Source organism: Notolepis coatsorum (genome assembly GCF_963971535.1).
Source record: "Notolepis coatsorum genome assembly, chromosome: 11".
NCBI classification, from domain to species: Eukaryota; Metazoa; Chordata; class Actinopteri; order Aulopiformes; family Paralepididae; genus Notolepis; species Notolepis coatsorum.
In genome coordinates this window covers 92,829,910-92,851,852 of record NC_140175.1, presented here as the reverse complement: position 1 = coordinate 92,851,852, position 21,943 = coordinate 92,829,910, and the positions used below count along the sequence as shown (strand labels likewise).

At 45.1% G+C, this 21,943-nt stretch overlaps 1 protein-coding gene across 2 annotated transcripts in view; it reads right to left on the bottom strand.

Annotated features, from left to right (window-relative positions):
* ctif (CBP80/20-dependent translation initiation factor) overlaps positions 1-21,943 on the bottom strand; it is a 216,500-nt gene that overhangs the window by 73,835 nt on the left and 120,722 nt on the right. For both annotated transcript variants that reach the window (XM_084324355.1, XM_084324356.1), the window contains exon 8: positions 4,932-5,008. In XM_084324355.1, the coding sequence (XP_084180481.1) occupies positions 4,932-5,008 (77 nt within the window). The remainder of the gene's footprint in view (positions 1-4,931; positions 5,009-21,943) is intronic.

Sequence of the window (21,943 nt, the reverse complement as noted above, 5' to 3'; positions counted from 1 at the left end):
GTTGTGGACAGCGACTCCTACAGGTCGGTTGGTGCGCCTGTACAGCAGAATCAGGAAGTGTCGGGGGCAGCGTGAGTTTCCCACGCGTTACTCCTCGCCACTGAGAGATCGCGCTGTGCAGGTGAAAAGATGCGCCAGCTGCCTCCTCGTGTACCGGAGGGGACACGTGATGCAAGGCTTGGTCCTCACTGCAGCCGACCAGTGGGGGGGCATGGTCTAACAACGTTCGAGACAGGGGAGGGGAGAATTGGCGAGGCGAAATTGGGATGGGAGAAAAATAAGGAGAAAAAGTCGATCAACGCAGCAAACATTCCACTCAGTCTTTTATCTAGTCCCGTCACACTCCCCTCGACACACTCGTATGACTTATGTTACGTTAACCCCCGGCATGCTGGCCTGCTGCTGCACCTCTGGACCCTCACTGCACTCCTAAAAAAGAAACTGCTGCTGCCAAATAAACAACATACTGCTAACATCGGGGATTTGTAGTGACATTGAATGTGTCTAGATCTGCAGAGTTGTGTGAGTTTGTCCGACTGTATGTCTTGCACGGTCTACAGCATCCTGTCTGCACAGTCCCTGGGCCATGTATGGTAGTAGTCTGTGATGTAGATACTTTGTTGTGTCTGATGTTTTGGCACCAAAAGAGCTCATCTGATTCTCACATCTACCTACCGAACCTACTGGTCTACCTACCGTCAGCCCCTACCGCCTGTCCTTTTAATTTCAGTGTCACCATCTTGTGTGGTTTGGAAGTACTGTATAGCAATGTGAAAACACATTCTACTCTGCTCGCTCGCCTGCTGCATCGTCTCCTGCTGCATTGTCTCCTGCTGCATTGTCTCCTGCTGCATTGTCTCCTGTTGTATTGTCTCCTGCTGCATTGTCTCCTGCTGCATTGTCTCCTGCTGCATTGTCTCCTGCTGCATTGTCTCCTGTTGTATTGTCTCCTGCTGCATTGTCTCCTGTTGTATTGTCTCCTGCTGCATTGTCTCCTGCTGCATTGTCTCCTGCTGCATTGTCTCCTGCTGCATTGTCTCCTGCTGCATTGTCTCCTGTTGTATTGTCTCCTGCTGCATTGTCTCCTGTTGTATTGTCTCCTGCTGCATTGTCTCCTGCTGCATTGTCTCCTGTTGTATTGTCTCCTGCTGCATTGTCTCCTGATATATTGTCTCTTTCTGCATTGTCTCCTGCTGTATTGTCTCTTTCTGCAATGTCTCCTGCTGTATTGTCTCTTTCTGCATTGTCTCTTTCTGCATTGTCTCCTGCTGTATTGTCTCTTTCTGCATTGTCTCTTTCTGCATTGTCTCCTGCTGTATTGTCTCTTTCTGCATTGTCTCCTGCTGTATTGTCTCTTTCTGCATTGTCTCCTGCTGTATTGTCTCTTTCTGCATTGTCTCCTGCTGTATTGTCTCTTTCTGCATTGTCTCTTTCTGCATTGTCTCCTGCTGTATTGTCTCTTTCTGCATTGTCTCCTGCTGTATTGTCTCTTTCTGTATTGTCTCTTTCTGCATTGTCTCCTGCTGTATTGTCTCTTTCTGCATTGTCTCCTGCTGTATTGTATTATTAATCAGTCTTTTATATTCTCTCTCTCTCTGCCAATAGCCAATATTCCTTTAGTAACTCCTGAAGAGAATCATTTGATCTACTGTATAAAGGAGATGGCTGCTTTAGGTCACGGTCAACATCTCCTTCTCACAGCAGCCGATGGCCTTCATGTCTCTGTCCTTTTCTCTATGCCTCTACTGTTACTATCTTCACCGCCCCCTCCACCCTCCCCTCCTATCTTCACCTCCCCCCTCCATCCTCCCCTCCTATCCATTTCTCCCCTGCATCCCCATCTTGTCTCTCATCTATCCCTCCATACTTTTAATCTCTCTCTCTCTTTCTGTGTGTGTCCCTGGGGTGTGGAGATGGCAGGGTAACGGTCTCAGGGCCATATGTTACTGTGTGGAGCAGCCAGAGAGGAGAGGGTGATGAGAGGAGAGAAGAGGAGAGGAGAGGAGAGAGGAGAGGGGGAGGAGAGGGGGAGGAGAGGAGAGGAGAGGAGAGAGGAGAGGGGGAGGAGAGGGGGAGGAGAGGAGAGGAGAGGAGAGAGGAGAGGGGGAGGAGAGGGGGAGGAGAGGAGGGGAGAGGAGAGAGGTGGGGAGAGGAGAGGAGAGGAGAGGGGAGGAGAGGAGAGGGGGGGAGAGTGTGAGGAGAGGAGAGGAGAGGAGAGGAGAGAGGAGAGGAGAGGGGGAGGAGAGGGGGAGGAGAGGAGGGGAGAGGAGAGAGGTGGGGAGAGGAGAGGAGAGGAGAGGAGAGGATAGGAGAGGAGAGGAGAGGAGAGGAGAGGAGAGGAGAGGAGAGGAGAGGAGAGGAGAGGAGAGGAGAGGAGAGGAGAGGAGAGGAGAGGAGAGGAGAGGAGAGGAGAGGAGGGGAGAGTGTGAGGAGAGGAGAGGAGAGGAGAGGAGAGGAGGGGAGAGTGTGAGGAGAGGAGAGGGTGAACACACTGTTTTTTGAACTAAGGGCATTAAAGTTCCTTGACTTAGTTGACCTTAAAACAGCAGAGATAGTTTTTAAAGCTAGAAGTTATCAACTGCCATGTAACTTACAAATTTTGTTTAAAGAACGAGAGGTGAGGTATAATTTAAGAAGAGCACTCAATTTGAAACAGCCTAGAGCTCGAACCACACTTAAAAGTATTGTCAGTTAAAGGAGTGAAACTCTGGAACAATTTACCGGATGAAATAAAAAACAGTAGGAGTTTGTTTAAAAACAGGGTTCTAGAATCTTATAGTCAAATTTAACCTACATGTAGAATCTGTTTTTCTCTACCATGAAACTCTGGTATTGCAGATTAAGTTTTGATTTTTCTATGTTGGCTTATGTTCTTTTCGGGAACGGTTTTTGTTGATTGTTGATTTTTTTGTTTGTTCGTTTGTTTTATCTTGCAAACTTTAACTTTTTTTGTTCTTTTCGGGATCGGTTTTTGTTGATTTTTGATTGTTGATTTTTTTGTTTGTTATATTTTGAAAACTTTAACTTTTTTTGAATTTGTTTTTTAATTAGGGGTAGGTTGCTCTATAAGCCTTCGGCTTCAAACCTATCCGTTTTCGTTTGTTTATTTGTAAAAAAATTCAAAATATTATTTGTTTATATTTATTTGTATTTGTAAACATTCGAAAATAAAATAATTCATTGATTCAGGAGAGGGTGAGGAGAGGGAGAGGAGATAAAGAGAGATGAGTGGGTGGGGAGAGGAGAGCTGAGGAGAGGAGAAGAGAGGGAGTGGAGAGGGTCAGGAGAGAGGAGAGGAGAGGTGAGGAGAGGTGAGCGCAGGGCTTTTTATAGGTTGGGGGAGCTTGCCATGACTGATGCACGGATTATAGCCGAGTAGGAAGGTGCCGTCAAATCACACTGAGGCCTGCGTGCCGTGCACTCGCATCCCCTCCCGTCCCGTCCCGCACACGGAGAGGAGCGGAGGGGAGGACAGGAAAAGAGGAGAGGCAGAAGAGAAGAAGAGAACGCTCAAGAGGACAACAGGGCAGTTACTAGAAATTAAGAGACCCCACCCGCTGGCTGAACCTCCAGTCACTCCACTACACACACACGCGCGCGCGCGCACGCACACCCACGTTCATATCACAGAAGAGGTGTATCACAGAGGCTGCGACCCAGAGAATAGCCGAGCGCACACGTTTAAAACTGAACATACTCCCAAGTCCAAGTAAACACAGCCAAAGCCTGAGAGGTTATCGAGGGCAGGCTTCTCTCAGAGAGAGAGCGTGGACGAAGAAGTGGGCTTGAAAGCGAGAATAAGAGAACCCTCTCTGGCGTTGACCTGATGCTCTCCCCCCGGCTCGCAGAAACACAATAGTGAAGGACAGAACGCACTATCCTTCAGTTTGAGGAAGAAAAATAATAAAAAAGAGAGAAACTATGAAAGAGACTTTTTTTTTGGTCTTGTTTTTTGTCTGGCTCAACTTTCCTCTTTTCACCCACAAAGACAACCCAAATATTTTCTTTCTTGTCTGTTTCTTAGCAACTGAATAGAAGTTTTCCAGTGACGTCAGCGTGGGGGGGGGGGGGGGGGGGGGGGGGGGAGTGAGTGAGAGAGAGAGGGAAAGAGAAAGACAGAGAGAGAGAGAGAGAGAGAGAGAGAGAGAGAGAGAGAGAGAGAGAGAGATTTTTTTTTCTCCTAAGAACCTGTGGTTAGAACTGGTTTGAATGAAGTCAGACTTGGGTCAAACAGGATTTCAGAGCCTTTCATATACTCGAGAGCGCTTGCTCCAGTACACACTGACTGCCAGCGGGGTGGTGCTAGGCCTTTTGGGACTACCCTATTGGTTCCGCTGTGCCATGCCAAGATTAATCAAATCACACAATAAAAAAGAAAAATGTATAATAATAATAAAAATAAGAAAACACCCTCCAGTAAAAGGAAGGTTGAGTATTGTGTGTAAATACAAGTAACTGACTAACAACCCAGTAACAACGTATGGTTGGAGACCAACCTGGAGACAATTTGAGTCAACTGCACCATTAAATATGAAACACCAGTCTCTCGATTCTGTCCTTTATTATTATCCCCCCCCCCCCCCCCTCTCTGTGTCAGTGATGAAGTGTGGAGCCTGCATTCCTGCCTTGACGCTGCCCTGGCTGGGCGGGAGGAGCTCAGACCTCGGGCCTGGCTGCACACTAGTCTGACATCAACACAGAAACAACATTCCCACTCCCCTGTGTGTGCGCGTGTGAGTGCGTTAGCGTGTGTGTGCGTTAGCGTGTGTGCACGTGTGAGTGCGTTAGTGTGTGTGCGTTAGCGTGTGTGTGCGTTAGCGTGTGTGCACGTGTGTGTGCGTTAGCGTGTGTGCGCGTGTGAGTGCGTTAGCGTGTGTGCACGTGTGAGTGCGTTAGCGTGTGTGTGCGTTAGCGTGTGTGCGCATGCTCACCGTCGGTCGTTCCTCCTGCGTCGGAAGAGCTTTTTGGTGTGTGCGATCTCAGCGGCGTTGGGCAGCGGGGGGAAGGTCTGCAGAAACAAGAGACAAGAGGAAGATGAGGAATAAAGACAGAGAGAAGACAGAGAGAGGAAGATGAGGAGAGAGAGAGAGAGTAACATAGTCTGAGATGAGCATAGAATTCATCTGTACTGTGTAATTTTCCATTCTAAACCAATAAACTATTCAATCAAAAAAAATCAATCAATCACAGGGAAATGAAATGAGCCAGTGTTCTCAGGGCCTTTATCTGGTATTTTCTAAGTGCATCTGAGCTTTTCTAACCAGGGGTTTGCTCAGAAAAATACAAAGACCTCTCGTGAGGAGAATCTCCCCTGAAAGAGCAGACAGGAGGCAATTATTCCAAGATCCGTTGGCGATTATTACACTGTGTTCAAAGGCACTCCGGATGATAATTGTCGATAGACTTTTTGAGTGTTTTGACATCCATAAAAGGTCGAAGGTTGCTAGAGGCTTCCGTTAATGAAATGATTGATCTGGTTTTAGAGAGTATATGTTATTGTAATATGAACTACATAATATACTATAATAACACATTTCCGTTTGTTGGCAACGGTTTTTGGGTCATATCTTTATGAAAATTAATGTGTTGATAAGATAAAAACTACCTACGTTTGTGAAAAGGGGCGTTGCTGCGGAACCAATCAAAACGCGCTACAACGTCAGGTGACTTGATTTCTCCCAATGACATTCCTCAAGCTCCGGAAACTAGGAAGTAAATTTGCGACTCGTCTGTTGACAACACTGGATTTAGCTCTGCATCGGTAAACTCTCAATTCATATACATTACCATTGAAATGCATTTTTACTTAACTTTACAGCATTATTCAAACGTGATAGGAAGTTATGAGTCATCAGCTGTTTATATGCAGTCCGTTTTGACTTCCGATTACACATTGGAAAATGTTGTAGCCAGCTCACAGACTAACGTTACGTTAGCATTTTAACTCTCAGATAGCAATCTAACATTACGTTAGTGTAAATCAAACAACTCTAACCCAATACTAATAATAGTAACTTGTTTCACATTCTTGCTGTGTGTTACACTATGGTATAGCGGTCTGTGTTGTTACCTGTGACGTTGTACTGCTACATCTATATATTTATGACATACCAGATTTGTAAATACAGTACCGTTTGTCACAAGACGTTGTCACAACCGTTACATATGTACAAAATATACTGTCTCATAAATATACTCTTCCAATATATAAATATACATATAAATATATTGTTTTAGATGCTGTTGTCACTATGAATTACAAATGGGGGCCCTGATGTAAACAAGACAAACTTCTTTCTCTGGTCTGCATCCCCTTAACAATAGTTTGATATTGGATGGTCCCTGTGCTGTTGTTTACTGTCTATCTGTATGTCATGCATGTAATATGTTATGATGAATTGAAAATGGGGGACCCTGATGTAAACAAGATGAAAGTCTTTCTCTGGTCTGCATCCCATTAACAATTGTGTGTATTGAGCTGTACTGTACTGTACCCATTCTGCAATCTGTTAATATGATGAATAACGTTATCTATTGTAGTAACAATGTTCCAAAATGTATTGATTGTTTTTCTGTTTCCCCAGATGCTCAACCCTGGACCACACGACAGATATATTCTAGCCTGAGGGTAGGGCTGGGCGATAAAACGATAACGATAACTATCGCGATAAATTATTTCCTCGAAATAAACATGAAACGTGGTCGCAAAGTTTCGATATATCGATTTTCCAAGCTTGGCTCCGTTCAGCCTCGGCTCACCACACTCACTGACAACAACCAACGTTACGTGATGACGTGTTTACGCACAACAGCTAACAACCAATCAGTGAAGGAGATGGCCGAGAGCGAAGTATACCCGGAAGGAGGTAGGACTCACTCAACAACCAGGCTTGCTAGGCTAATTAGCTTGCACGCCGATGTTTTATATATTTACGTGCAGAGTATGTGTGTGACGTGAATTCTGAGGCCACGTTTATAGTAGTGGGGGTATACAGTGGACGTCGTTTCAATATATTGTGGCGGAAGAGAGTATTTTAGTGTAATATTTAGCACATTGTCATGGAATACTCCGCTTAGATACTACAGGCTTGCTAGGCTAATTAGCTTGCACGCCGATGTTTTATATATTTACGTGCCGAGTATGTGTGTGTTTTGAATTCTGAGGCCACGTTTATAGTAGTGTGAGGTATACAGTTCGTTTCAATATATTGTGGCGGAAGAGAGTATTTTAGTGTCATATTTATTGTCATGAGATACTCCGCTTGTCGGCTAACTACTAACGTAACGTGCGCGGACTGATGACGACATCAACTCGACTTGAGACATTCGCAGCAGCATAAGAAGTCAATTAAACTTGACGGACATTATATCGACGATAATTATCGATATCGAATTATATGAAAATTATTTTATAATTTTATCGCGATAACGTTTTTGGTCATATCGCCCAGCCCTACCTGAGGGTTCTATAGTAATCAATCATGCAAGCTCAAAGATTGAGCTCTTGAGGTGACTGGCCCTGCTCTATATCAAGAACCATTATCAGAGTGGCAACTGCAGGACCTGTATTTCCCAAAACAATGAATATCATGATTGAATGAGAGGCCATGGTAAACAGCACAGTGAATAAACAATGTGCAGTCCCCTTATATATATATATATTGTTCTGGATAGAAGTGGGGCCAGGCTAATCTGCAAGAGCTCAACTTTTGAACAAGGATGGTCATCCTCTCACATAAGCTGTCCGGGGACGACTCACACAGCTCTCTACTCTCTGGGCCCTGGACTGGACACCCCTCCACTGTACTAGTTACACATTACACACATACAAATGACAATAACACTATGTAACAACCATCAAATGCACTCACAGCACACACATCCACACGCACACACTCACTTTAAACAAACAACTGACTGCAGCACCCACTTTAGAACACCTAAACACACTTTATATTTATTGGCAAAGAATTTGCACTACAACCCATACCTCATTACACCTTACTGTAAATTGTACCTCATCCCATTTCTGCATTGTACTGTATAGTATATTGTATTGTAACTCAGTTACTTTTCTACTCTGCATTGTACATTGTATGTATATATTGAACACTTGTCTTCGTACTTGACTTCTATTTTATACTTATCTATTTTTATCTAGCACAATCTCTGGAGCAAAACAGAAAGAAGCATTTTATATAAAAGTATTCTGTACTTCTGTATGACAACTAATAAAGAAACTTGAACATCAAAAAATCAACATTCTGTTCTCTATGCCAGGCTAGATCTGACCTTGACTCATGTTACATGATTAATACACACGTTATACACAAATTGCATATAGCATTCTCTTTGGTAGCATTCATTCTGTGTTTATTGTGTCATACTGGGGAATAATATTAATATTACTATGTCCTATTGGGGACATAATTTTAAATTCTGAGCAATTCAATCGTTTTTTTTATAGAGAGGACGTCTGACATTGATTGAAAACGGTTAACAGATTGCAGAATGGGTACAATACAGTACAGCTCAATACACACAATTGTTAAGGGGATGCAGACCACAGAAAGACTTTCGTGAGAGACCAACAACAACCAACAACAACCAGGTATGTAATACATTTTGAATCAAATTGTGGTCGGTTAGATCTAACGTTAATATCACGTTATCCATCTAATGGATAGCAAGCTCACCTGACGTCGGTAATACAGTGCGAAATACAATCTTATAGTAAGAAACAAAACACAAGTTGAACATAGTTTTGAACGTTTTATTACAATAGTATTTAGGTCGGACCGTCGGATAGATCTAACGTTAATATCACGTTAACCATCTAAAGCTCATCTGTGACGTCGGTATGGTTAATACAGTGCGAAATACAATCTTATATAGTAACAAAACAATACACAAATTGAACATAGTTTTGAACGTTTTATTACAATAGCATTTATTGTCTCATGTTGCAATGTATAATCCAGCTAGCGTCCAGTCAGATCCATTCTCCGTTGTTCTTGTTGACAATTTTGGGGTCCCGAAATCCGTTTCTGTATCCTGATTGGTTTATCAGCTAGAGGTGTCCAAAGATATGCATGAGCAAACATTTAATTTAAATGTAAGATTACGAACACCGATGACCACCAGACGGCTGGCCAACAAACGTATTTTGACTCAACATAATAACTAGATATCACACACAAAGAATTGTGTAGTCTCCCAACATGGATCAATCAAGTTCACTTTAGACACTCTCGGCCTGCCATCTAATATTGAGTGCTGGGTTTCAAGTTCCAAAGTACACGCGTATGTTGTACAATGTACACGTATGTTGCAGTGAAATGATTCCCCTGTGAACTTGGATTGTCCTATAAATGATTTATTGTGCAAATGGATGTTGTGCTGTACAAATTAACGAGATATATATATATATATATATACATAGAACAAATGAAAGAGATATATCTTATATACATAGAAAAAATTAATGAGATAGATTTAGATATAGAAACAGATGATCAACATAACTGTGTAATGAAGAGATACATCATATTTACATAGAGCAGTGTTTGGTGATTGGACATAGTTAAATATAGAGACATATAGGTATACATATATATATATAATATAATATATAAACTAAAAGGAGAAAACCTTCAAGGGAAAGAAGGGACCGCACACTCCACAGGACTCGTTTTTGCTTATTTATTGTTGCACAACGCGTTTCGCTATCGCTTCCTCAGGTGCTATGCATAGCTGTATCCCATTCCCTGATCACCAAGACCCTACTTCTACCGGAGGATGCTGACCAGAAGTCGTCGTGGTGTTATTATCATTACCTAGGTACGACACCTCAGTCCGAAGACCTGCTAGACACTCTCGTGTGATTATTCCCTGTTCTAACATTCCTTCTCTTGTGCCCAGGACCTCCGTTCCAGCGAGCCCCTGTCTGGACCCCTGGAGCTATACTAAGGAGTTCCTGCTCACTCTCTCAACACGGACCTGTGTCTTCCGTCCGCAGTAGCACTGGAGTGCACCTGCTCTCATTGCCCCAAGAACATTCCCAATTCCTGTCTGTTGTACATTTCTGGATGTAACTCTTGTCTGCTTGGGGAATACTATTAAATATCCTGAAACGCTCCATTCTCTCTTCTCCTGTGTTCAGCGATTGGGCTCTGCTTAAAACCCATTCTCACAGTCGTTTAAGAGTGGCTTTTGGTAATATAGTGTTCGGTGAAAGTCTGCTGTTTCTAAGTAATACATTTTACACCAATATAGTCAACAAACCCTGATACTGGATATCAGACGCCCAATAGTTTGAATCTAGAATGGGCCAGAGGGGCGACAGTGCTCGGGAGGTAGAGCAGACTTCTGGCAATCTGGAGGTTCCCGGTTCGATTCCCACTCGTCCCGGGGCAGTGTGTCGAAGTGCCCTTGAGCAAGACACTTAACCCCTAATTGCTCCCGATGAGCAGGTCGGCACCTTGCATGTAACATGTCAAAGAAACTCAAAGCTAAATACACTAGGATTTTCTGCAACTGTGGCAAACAGAAGCATATTAGATCCCTCCAATAGAGACGATGGATTATACAGCGATGACATTAGTCTCTGGCATTGAGGAAAAGCACCGGGTTGGATCGGTACTCAGTACTGGCCAGTAGGACTCCCAATGCGGGATATCAGCCGTGACAGTGAAGTGGTATTGGTGGCAGGATTCCTATTCCCTAATGTTAGTCAAATCCAGAGAGAGAGAGAGAGAGAGAGAGAGAGAGAGAGAGAGAGAGAGAGAGAGAGAGAGAGAGAGAGAGAGAGAGAGAGAGAGAGAGAGAGAGAGAGAGAGGAAATATGAGGAATAAATAGAGAGGAATAAAGACAGAGAGAAGATCGAGAGAGGAAGATGAGGAATAAAGACAGAGAGAAGAATGAGAGAGAGAGAGAAAAGAGGGAAGATGAGGAATAAAGACAGAGAATACCGAGAGAAGACAGAGAGAGAGAGAGAGAGAGAGGGGAAGATGAGGAATAAAGACAGAGAGAAGAATGAGAGAGAGAGAGAAAAGAGGGAAGATGAGGAATAAAGACAGAGAATACCGAGAGAAGACAGAGAGAGAGAGAGAGAGAGAGAGAGAGAGGGGAAGATGAGGAATAAAGACAGAGAGAAGAACGAGAGAGATGTTCCATAATGTTAGTCAAATCCAAGCACAGTAACCTCAGAGATCTCAGAGATTACTCAGCCGACAACTACCGCGGAGGGCCGACGGCTTTTCACAAGCGTTCGCAGAATCTGTCCTGGACGACAGCCGTCAGCAGTCATGCTGTCACGACGCGACATGGCTACTAAACGCTGGACAGAAGGCAGAATGGAACGCGAGTGACCTGATGTAAGGGGCGTTTTTGAAACACAGAGTGATCGGCGCTCAGCGCTACGAAACCCCCGCAGGCGGAACGGCGTAGATTCCGTCCGCCAAAGCTCAGGAATGCGCTGATAATAACCACCTATTCGCTGATTCTCGCCATTCCTATCCGTTAGGGAGCTCTAAACGCGCTTCTTTGAAAAATCCTTTGCTTTGATTTCTGTAACGTTACGCGGGTTCCCAGTTCGATTCCCGGCAAGTGTCCTTGAGCAAGACCTTTTATAAATGCTATATAAATGCATATATAAATGCTATATAAATGCATATATAAATGCATATATAAATGCTATATAAATGCTATATAAATGCATATATAAATGCATATATAAATGCATATATAAATGCATATATAAATGCTATATAAATGCTATATAAATGCATATATAAATGCATATATAAATGCTATATAAATGCATATATAAATGCTATATAAATGCATATATAAATGCTATATAAATGCATATATAAATGCTATATAAATGCTATATAAATGCTATATAAATGCATATATAAATGCAGTACCGTCTATTCTACACAGTGCTCCTAGTGCTTCATTCCATGATGAGGTCTGACAGTGAAGAGAGTGACTATAGCTCTCAAATATAAACTCCCTCGGAATCAGGGAAAAAAAGCACTGAATTCCTTCCATTACACAAGAGTTATGAAAGGAACGCACCTAAAGCCAAACCTTGGGAGTCCAGACGGGAGGGAGGAGTGAATGTGAGAATGTGTTTTAACCAGGTCCAGTCCTGGCAGTTTGAACACATTCACAAACACTGCAGAGTGAGGAGGAGATGCTTTTGTCTCACAGTCTCTTCAAAAGAGATATAAAAAGGAGAGAAATGAAAATAACAGAAAAAGAAATTAAAGCCACATATACCAAGGCCAGGCTTGTGACACTGGAGTAATAAGGGGTTCTTACATATCTCGATGTGATTTATCTAGAGATATCTACCGCAAGAATTTTAGGTGTTAGTGAAGCCAGCATAGCGATCTGGTTAGAGGTGGTGGAGAGGATAAAGGTTAGCATATGAATTTGTAATTCCTGGTGTTAAACGGAATAATGGATGGATTGTCCAAAAGGGGGTCCTGAGGGGGGGGGGGGGGGGGGGGGGGGTGGGAGCGAGCAAGAGCATAGGTATTGTATTGCATTTATTATGGGTAAATCTTTTAATCTACAATTTATTTTGATTTAAGTACTGGACTGTCATTATTGTTATTATTGTGTCAATCATAGTCATGTGATTTATTGTGGATTTCCATTGTTTATGTATTGTGTGTCTGGTTTTATGTAAAAAAAGGGGAAAAATTAAAAACATTTGTTAAAATAAATTAAATAAGGGGTTTGATCGCTCTGCATCTTCTGGCCGCCTCAGACCTACTCCTATCCGAGCTCCAGGAGGGTCATCAAGGAGAAGCCGCCTATTCTCAGTCCTTGCTCCACAATGGTGGAATGAACTACCCACCCCAGTTAGAACAGCCGAAACCCGTCCAATCTTTCGCCGTCGACTAAAGACGCACTTCTTCAACCATTATCTGAAAAAAAAAATTATAATTAAAAAAAGAACTCTAACCCTAACTAACCTTACTGTCATGCACTTGTCCTAATAAACTAACCTACACTGTAGCACTCAACACTTTTTAGTTTTTTTTTTATCTACTTTTTCTCCCATTTTCTATTTTTCTCCCATCCCAATTTCGTATTGTCCAATTCTACCCTCCCCTGTTTCGAACGCTGTTAGGCCATGCCTCCCACAAGCCGGCTGTAATGTGGACGAAGCCATACATCACGTGTCCCCTCCGGTACTCGAGGTAGCAGCCGTCGCATCTTTTCACCTGCACAGCACGATCTTTCAGCGTCGGGGGTCTGCGCTTTGGAGGGACGCCGCCCCCGTCGCTTCCTGATTCTACTGCGCAGGGACACCAACCGACCTGTAGGAGTCGCTGTCCACAACGTCCGATCCCCACCCATCAGCTTCCCACCCCCTAATACTGCCAAATGTATTAGTATGAACGACCAGCAAAGATGAATGCAATGCGGAGAGCTGGGCTCGAACCCAGCGTCTCCTGCATTGGTGGTGAGCGCCTTGCCCACTGCACCACCTAGCCGCAGCACTCAACACTTTGATGAACATTGTTACTCAGCTGATAGAGTTGTATCCTTCCTGATGACTTGTCATACAGAACTTGTAAGTCGCTTTGGATAAAAGAGTCAGCTAAATGACTAAATGTAAATGTAAATGAGAAGCTGCCTGCAAACATTGTCTATCATGATTCATTTTGAAAAAACTCTCCACTTTATCCTAAAATGTATCTTGTTTTGAGAGCACTTTTTCCTGCTGGAATACTTTTGAGACCTGCTTATAAACAAAAAAAAGATCCTCTTGAACTGTCGAGACAGACAAACAAGAATCTTTGAAACACGAAGTCAATCGTGCTTGGGGAGCGGAGATGGTTGCTATGGGTGGCTACCGGTTGCTACGGATGCCATTTTGCCAGCAAACATTCTATTATATTGCATAGATAAATCTCTTTATCAAAACCTACAAAATGGAGGCTGGAAGGGAGAAAAAGAAGGGTCGAGGTTTCTCCCAATAATGGCCATCAACGTTTCCGTGGCAACTTCCCAACCATAGTTCAAAACCCAAAGAGACACCTTGTCAACTTGCACAGTCAACCGTGATCCTTCAAAGATGGCAGCTTGCCCCTGAGATGTGAGATATCTCCCTCTCTCTCTCTCTCCCTCCCTCCCCCTCCCCTCTCTCTCTCTCTCTCTCTCTCTCCCTCTCTCTCTCTCTCTCTCCCTCTCTCCCTCTCTCTCTCTCTCCCCCTCTCTCCCTCTCTCCCTCTCTCCTCTCTCCCTCCCTCCCTCCCTCCCTCCCTCCCTCCCTCCCTCCCTCTCTCTCTCTCCCTCTATCCCTCCCTCTCTCCCCCTCTCTCTCCCCCCCTCTCCCTCTCCCTCCCTCTCCCTCTCTCTCTCCCTCTATCCCTCCCTCCCTCTCCCTCCCTCTCTCCATGGCTGATGGAGACAAGCAGCACACAAATTACAGACTGATGCTTCTATGGAGCTCCATTTGGTGAGGGCCTATTTGGTGTGTATTCAGTGTGAGAGAGAGTGTGTGTGTGTGTGTGTGTGTGTGTGTGTGTGTGTGTGTGTGTGTGTGTGTGTGTGTGTGTGTGTGTGTGTGTGTGTGTGTGTATGTGTGTGTGTGTGTGTGTGTGTGTGCACTTGGTCCTCCTAACAGCAATGCTGCAGTGCTGGCAGACTGCAATTTGCCCTGATGAGAACTCAATGAAAGGGTGTGTGTGTGTGTGTGTGTGTGTGTGTGTGTGTGTGTGTGTGTGTGTGTGTGTGTGTGTGTGTGTGTGTGTGTGTGTGTGTGTGTGTGTGTGTGTGTGTGTGTGTGTGTGTGTGTGTGTGTGTGTGTGTGTGTGTGTGTGTGTGTGTGTGTGTGTGTGTGTGTGTGTGTGTGTGTGTGTGTGTGTGTGTGTGTGTGTGTGTGATAGTTATTGTATGTGGCGCGTGTGATTTCCCATATGCATGCAGGACGCATGAGTAAAATAAATAATAAATATGAGAAAGTATTTTTCTGCATGTTTAAGTAATGTGCAGCAAAGCGTGATTAACCCCCGACAACACAGACACACAGTGAACCACTATGAGCTGATGAGGAATAGGTGGGATGTGGGGGAGGATAACGCCGGCACTCATTCCATAGGCATGAGTTGTCTACTATAGCAGCCTATAGGACGCGCAGCATCGTCCACGGTGTGGCAGGGGAGACGAGACCGACATCATCCATTAAACATCAGGCTTGTCAATCACACGGCCCCCTCCCCCGCCTCGCAGCACCACTGTCTGTAGTTACCATGGTTACAGATGGCCTAGGACCGGCAAGCACGTGCGTGTGTGTGAGGGGGGAAACTGATGGGAAGGGTGTGTGAATATGTGTTCAGATTTCAGAATAAGTGCGATTGTGTGTGTGTGTGTGTGTGTGTATATGTGGTCTAGCTACTGTGTGTAGGTGTGGCAAGCATGGTGTTAAGATACGTACTGGGTGTGAGACAGTGTTAATTTAGTCAACGAAAATGATGGTCGTCAACGAAGCTTTTCCCCCCGGACGGAAACGAGACGAGACGTCACGTTAGTGGAGATCATGTGACACTAACTTGACGAAATTATTCACGCAATGTCGTTGACTAAAAATGACGACACAAAATGTAGTTTGCAAAATCGAATCTTGCTAAACGTTTATTCAACGTCAACTTCAACGTCAACACTGTTTACTTGCTAGCTAACCGACAGGAAAGTAACAAACACAATTGTCCGTGCGGAACCCTTATCCCCAACACATCGTTCCGTGGGTGAATTATTGTAATGTTCTGGGGTTTTGTGTGTCGCTCTAGTTGTTGTTGGTCTTATGCTGGTGGTGTTGTTTTCCCCCGGGAGATATGGGAGGACGGACCGGATGTTACGTTGTTGTTGTGGAGCTAGCGTATTAGCAGGTAGCTGTGTTGTGTATAAGAAGGGAAGTATCAACATGGAAAACCCCATATTGAGCTGGAAATAAAGCACCATACAGAAAAGGAAACTCTCCTCTTTCTTCCCTACATTACTGCATGACGGATCGCTACATTATGTTGATCCACCACAATAGAACACATTAAATAGCTTACATAAGTCTAACCAGCTAGCACTTTTTTTTTTTTTTTTTTAAAGCTCACACCAACTTATGAGGCTATAACTGAGTGACTAAACAAAAAAGACTAAAAGGAAAATGCTCAGACCTGTAGTTGACTAAACAAAAAATAGATACTGTAAAGGTGACTAAATATGATGAAAACGAAAAAGAGCATTTGAGACATGACTAAAACTAAAATGTAAAATAGCTGACAAAATTAACACTGGTGTTAATTGTTAAGATACGTACTGGGTGTGAGACAATGATGCTGATGATGATGATGATGATGGTGATTATGATGGTGGTGTGTGTGTGCATGAGAGAGATAGAGAGAGTATGTGAGTATCTTCCATCAGTGGCTGGCGTCTACACAGGAAGCCTTGGAAAGCCCCACTGTGGGGCACAGGGAAGGTTACACCCAGCCTTTAATTAGTGTGTGTGTGTGTGTGTGTGTGTGTGTGTGTGTGTGTGTGTGTGTGTGTGTGTGTGTGTGTGCGTGTGTGTGTGCGTGTGTGTGTGCGTGTGTGTGTGTGCGTGTGTGTGTACATACGATGGGGTCTAGACTAGAGAAATACAGACAGCAAGAAAGAGTTTCACGGGACAACCCCCACCCACCCACAAACTATTGAATATTGAAGCCACATCAACATTCAATTTGTTAAAATGTATTGAATATAGAAGAAGAAAAAAACTCAAAGTCAAACTCAATTGTGGCTGGATCAGTGCAGTCGACACAAACAAAACCACCAGCTGTAGTGAAACACCTACGTCATTTCAAATAGTCAAATACTGACCTGTCTAGTGTTGACCCAGGGCTGTACAGTGCGACATATATATTGCACGTGCTACAGCAACAGCGGTCTGTGCGATGAATGGATTTACTTCACTAGCACTGGTGCGATAGGGATTCTGTTCATATAGATACTCTTATTTTGAAAATCCTGTAGCGGGTCTCATTTCTGCCCACGCGCAGCTCCAGCTATAATAACTAGGCTCCGATAGCTAGCAACGTTCAGGTGCATATGATACTCTTATTTTGAAAAAACTCCGTGACAACTCGACGAGTCATATCCGTGCTTCTGCAAGCAGAGCAGCGCGTTGGTCGTTTGGTGCGCACTGCTGCGTTAACACAGCAGTGCGCCTACACGTCCCGAAATAAGTCCGTGGTGTTTTTTTCTCTCTCAACGGGTCATCTACATGCTTTGCACCGTCGCCATTCCTTTATGCGCACATCGCCCGAAATTAACGTTTATGTACCATTACAATCACTACAACGTTAGCAAGCTAACAAGCTAATCCTGATCAGAGGCAGAGCCAGCAGACACAGTGTGGACTGGGGAAAGGGAAATGGGGGGGCACTCTCTCCCCTTCCCTGTGTGTGTGCGTGCGTGCGTTTGGAAAGACGATGAAGTCACTAGTCAGGACTCAGGACAGGAGTATATTATAGTAAACTGAGGATTACTGAGGATGGACAGATAATGTTGATATTCAAATGTAAAACAGTTTCGAGAGGAGTGGAAGTTTGAAGACAGACTAGACTACAATATGATGCGGGGTGGTGAGTTGAAACAGTGTGTGTGAATGAATGAATGAAAACTTTATTTAACAGATTGCAGAATGGGTACAGTACGGCTCAATACACACAATTGTTAAGGGGATGCAGACCAGAGAAAGACGTTTGTCTTGTTTACATCAGGGTCCCCCATTGTGTGTGTGTGTGTGTGTGTCCCAACCGACCCCACTTCTATGTTTCAATAAATTATTTGCATTTAAAAATATTAATGCTGACTCATTCCTTCAGTCCACTCAAAATTATGCTAATATTCCTTATGTTGTTTATGATATTAATTGAAAATAGCATATGAGAGTATTATAGTAATAATAACACATGGCGATATACTAAATGATGGCACTGCAACTAAATAACACAAATACAATAGGCACATTTGTGACTGTTACAAATATAACACGTTTTATACTTGTGCTACAAGATTTTGGCCTGTGCTACTAAACTATCAACCTCTGTAGCACCAGTGCTATGTGCAAAAAAAGTTAACGTACAGCCCTGGTTGACCCGTCTAGTGCTGACCTGTTTAGTGCTGACCTGTCTAGTGCTGACCTGTCTAGTGCTGATCTGTCTAGTGCTGACCTGCTGACCTGTCTAGTGCTGATCTGTCTAGTGCTGACCTGCTGACCTGTCTAGTGCTGATCTGTCTAGTGTTGACCTGTCTAGTGTTGACCTGCTGACCTGTCTAGTGCTGATCTGTTTAGTGCTGACCTGTTTAGTGCTGACCTGTCTAGTGCTGACCTGCTGACCTGTCTAGTGCTGACCTGTCTAGTGCTGACCTGTCTAGTGCTGACCTGCTGACCTGTCTAGTGCTGATCTGTTTAGTGCTGACCTGTTTAGTGCTGACCTGTCTAGTGCTGACCTGCTGACCTGTCTAGTGCTGACCTGCTGACCTGTCTAGTGCTGACCTGTCTAGTGCTGATCTGTCTAGTGCTGACCTGTCTAGTGCTGATCTGTCTAGTGCTGACCTGCTGACCTGTCTAGTGCTGATCTGTCTAGTGCTGACCTGTCTAGTGCTGACCTGTTTAGTGCTGACCTGTCTAGTGCTGATCTGTCTAGTGTTGACCTGCTGACCTGTCTAGTGTTGACCTGTCTAGTGCTGACCTGTCTAGTGCTGACCTGTCTAGTGCTGACCTGCTGACCTGTCTAGTGTTGACCTGTCTAGTGCTGACCTGTCTAGTGCTGATCTGTCTAGTGCTGACCTTTCTAGTGCTGATCTGTCTAGTGCTGACCTGCTGACCTGTCTAGTGCTGACCTGTCTAGTGTTGACCTGCTGACCTGTCTAGTGCTGACCTGCTGACCTGTCTAGTGCTGACCTGCTGACCTGTCTAGTGCTGACCTGCTGACCTGTCTAGTGCTGACCTGCTGACCTGTCTAGTGCTGATCTGTCTAGTGCTGACCTGCTGACCTGTCTAGTGCTGACCTGCTGACCTGTCTAGTGTTGACCTGCTGACCTGTCTAGTGCTGACCTGTCTAGTGCTGACCTGTCTAGTGCTGACCTGCTGACCTGTCTAGTGCTGACCTGTCTAGTGCTGACCTGTCTAGTGTTGACCTGTCTAGTGTTGACCTGCTGACCTGTCTAGTGTTGACCTGTCTAGTGTTGACCTGTCTAGTGTTGACCTGTCTAGTGCTGACCTGTCTAGTGTTGACCTGCTGACCTGTCTAGTGTTGACCTGTCTAGTGCTGACCTGTCTAGTGTTGACCTGTCTAGTGCTGACCTGTCTAGTGCTGACCTGTCTAGTACTGACCTGTCTAGTGCTGACCTGTCTAGTGCTGACCTGTCTAGTGCTGACCTGCTGACCTGTCTAGTGTTGACCTGCTGACCTGTCTAGTGCTGACCTGTCTAGTGTTGACCTGCTGACCTGTCTAGTGTTGACCTGCTGACCTGTCTAGTGCTGACCTGTCTAGTGCTGACCTGTCTAGTGCTGACCTGTCTAGTGCTGACCTGTCTAGTGCTGACCTGCTGACCTGTCTAGTGCTGACCTGTCTAGTGCTGACCTGTCTAGTGCTGACCTGTCTAGTGCTGACCTGTCTAGTGCTGACCTGCTGACCTGTCTAGTGCTGACCTGTCTAGTGCTGACCTGTCTAGTGCTGACCTGCTGACCTGTCTAGTGCTGACCTGTCTAGTGCTGACCTGTCTAGTGCTGACCTGCTGACCTGTCTAGTGCTGACCTGTCTAGTGCTGACCTGCTGACCTGTCTAGTGCTGACCTGTCTAGTGCTGACCTGTCTAGTGTTGACCTGCTGACCTGTCTAGTGCTGACCTGTCTAGTGCTGACCTGTCTAGTGTTGACCTGCTGACCTGTCTAGTGCTGACCTGTCTAGTGTTGACCTGTCTAGTGCTGATCTGTCTAGTGCTGACCTGCTGACCTGTCTAGTGCTGACCTGTCTAGTGCTGACCTGTCTAGTGTTGACCTGCTGACCTGTCTAGTGCTGACCTGTCTAGTGTTGACCTGTCTAGTGCTGATCTGCTGACATGTCTAGTGCTGACCTGTCTAGTGCTGATCTGCTGACCTGTCTAGTGCTGACCTGTCTAGTGCTGACCTGTCTAGTGTTGACCTGTCTAGTGCTGACCTGCTGACCTGTCTAGTGCTGATCTGTCTAGTGCTGACCTGTCTAGTGTTGACCTGCTGACCTGTCTAGTGTTGACCTGTCTAGTGTTGACCTGTCTAGTGCTGACCTGTCTAGTGCTGACCTGTCTAGTGCTGACCTGTCTAGTGCTGACCTGCTGACCTGTCTAGTGCTGATCTGTCTAGTGTTGACCTGTCTAGTGTTGACCTGCTGACCTGTCTAGTGCTGACCTGTCTAGTGCTGATCTGTCTAGTGTTGACCTGTCTAGTGCTGACCTGTCTAGTGTTGACCTGCTGACCTGTCTAGTGCTGATCTGTCTAGTGTTGACCTGTCTAGTGCTGATCTGTCTAGTGTTGACCTGTCTAGTGCTGACCTGTCTAGTGCTGATCTGTCTAGTGTTGACCTGTCTAGTGCTGACCTGTCTAGTGCTGACCTGTCTAGTGCTGACCTGTCTAGTGTTGACCTGTCTAGTGTTGACCTGTCTAGTGTTGACCTGTCTAGTGCTGACCTGTCTAGTGCTGACCTGTCTAGTGTTGACCTGTCTAGTGCTGATCTGTCTAGTGTTGACCTGCTGACCTGTCTAGTGCTGACCTGTCTAGTGTTGACCTGTCTAGTGTTGACCTGTCTAGTGCTGACCTGTCTAGTGTTGACCTGCTGACCTGTCTAGTGCTGACCTGTCTAGTGCTGATCTGTCTAGTGTTGACCTGTCTAGTGCTGATCTGTCTAGTGCTGATCTGTCTAGTGCTGACCTGCTGACCTGTCTAGTGCTGACCTGTCTAGTGCTGACCTGTCTAGTGCTGATCTGTCTAGTGCTGACCTGTCTAGTGCTGATCTGTCTAGTGCTGATCTGTCTAGTGCTGACCTGTCTAGTGCTGATCTGTCTAGTGTTGACCTGTCTAGTGCTGATCTGTCTAGTGCTGACCTGTCTAGTACTGACCTGTCTAGTGCTGACCTGCTGACCTGTCTAGTGCTGATCTGTCTAGTGCTGACCTGTCTAGTGTTGACCTGCTGACCTGTCTAGTGCTGACCTGTCTAGTGCTGATCTGTCTAGTGCTGACCTGTCTAGTGCTGACCTGCTGACCTGTCTAGTGTTGACCTGTCTAGTGCTGATCTGTCTAGTGTTGACCTGTCTAGTGTTGACCTGTCTAGTGCTGACCTGTCTAGTGCTGATCTGTCTAGTGCTGACCTGTCTAGTGCTGACCTGTCTAGTGCTGATCTGTCTAGTGCTGACCTGTCTAGTACTGACCTGTCTAGTGCTGACCTGCTGACCTGTCTAGTGCTGATCTGTCTAGTGTTGACCTGTCTAGTACTGACCTGTCTAGTGCTGACCTGCTGACCTGTCTAGTGCTGATCTGTCTAGTGCTGACCTGTCTAGTGTTGACCTGCTGACCTGTCTAGTGTTGACCTGTCTAGTGCTGACCTGTCTAGTGTTGACCTGTCTAGTGTTGACCTGTCTAGTGTTGACCTGCTGACCTGTCTAGTGCTGACCTGTCTAGTGCTGACCTGTCTAGTGTTGACCTGTCTAGTGCTGACCTGCTGACCTGTCTTTTGATTAGTCCTAGGGAGGGGGAGGGGACGACGACACAGTACCTATGTGGACCAACAACAACAAAAAAACTCCCCTTCTTCCTCATCTGTTTAGAGAGAGAGAGAGAGAGTGAGAGAGTGAGAGAGAGAGAGAGAGAGAGAGAGAGAGAGAGATAGAGAGAGAGATA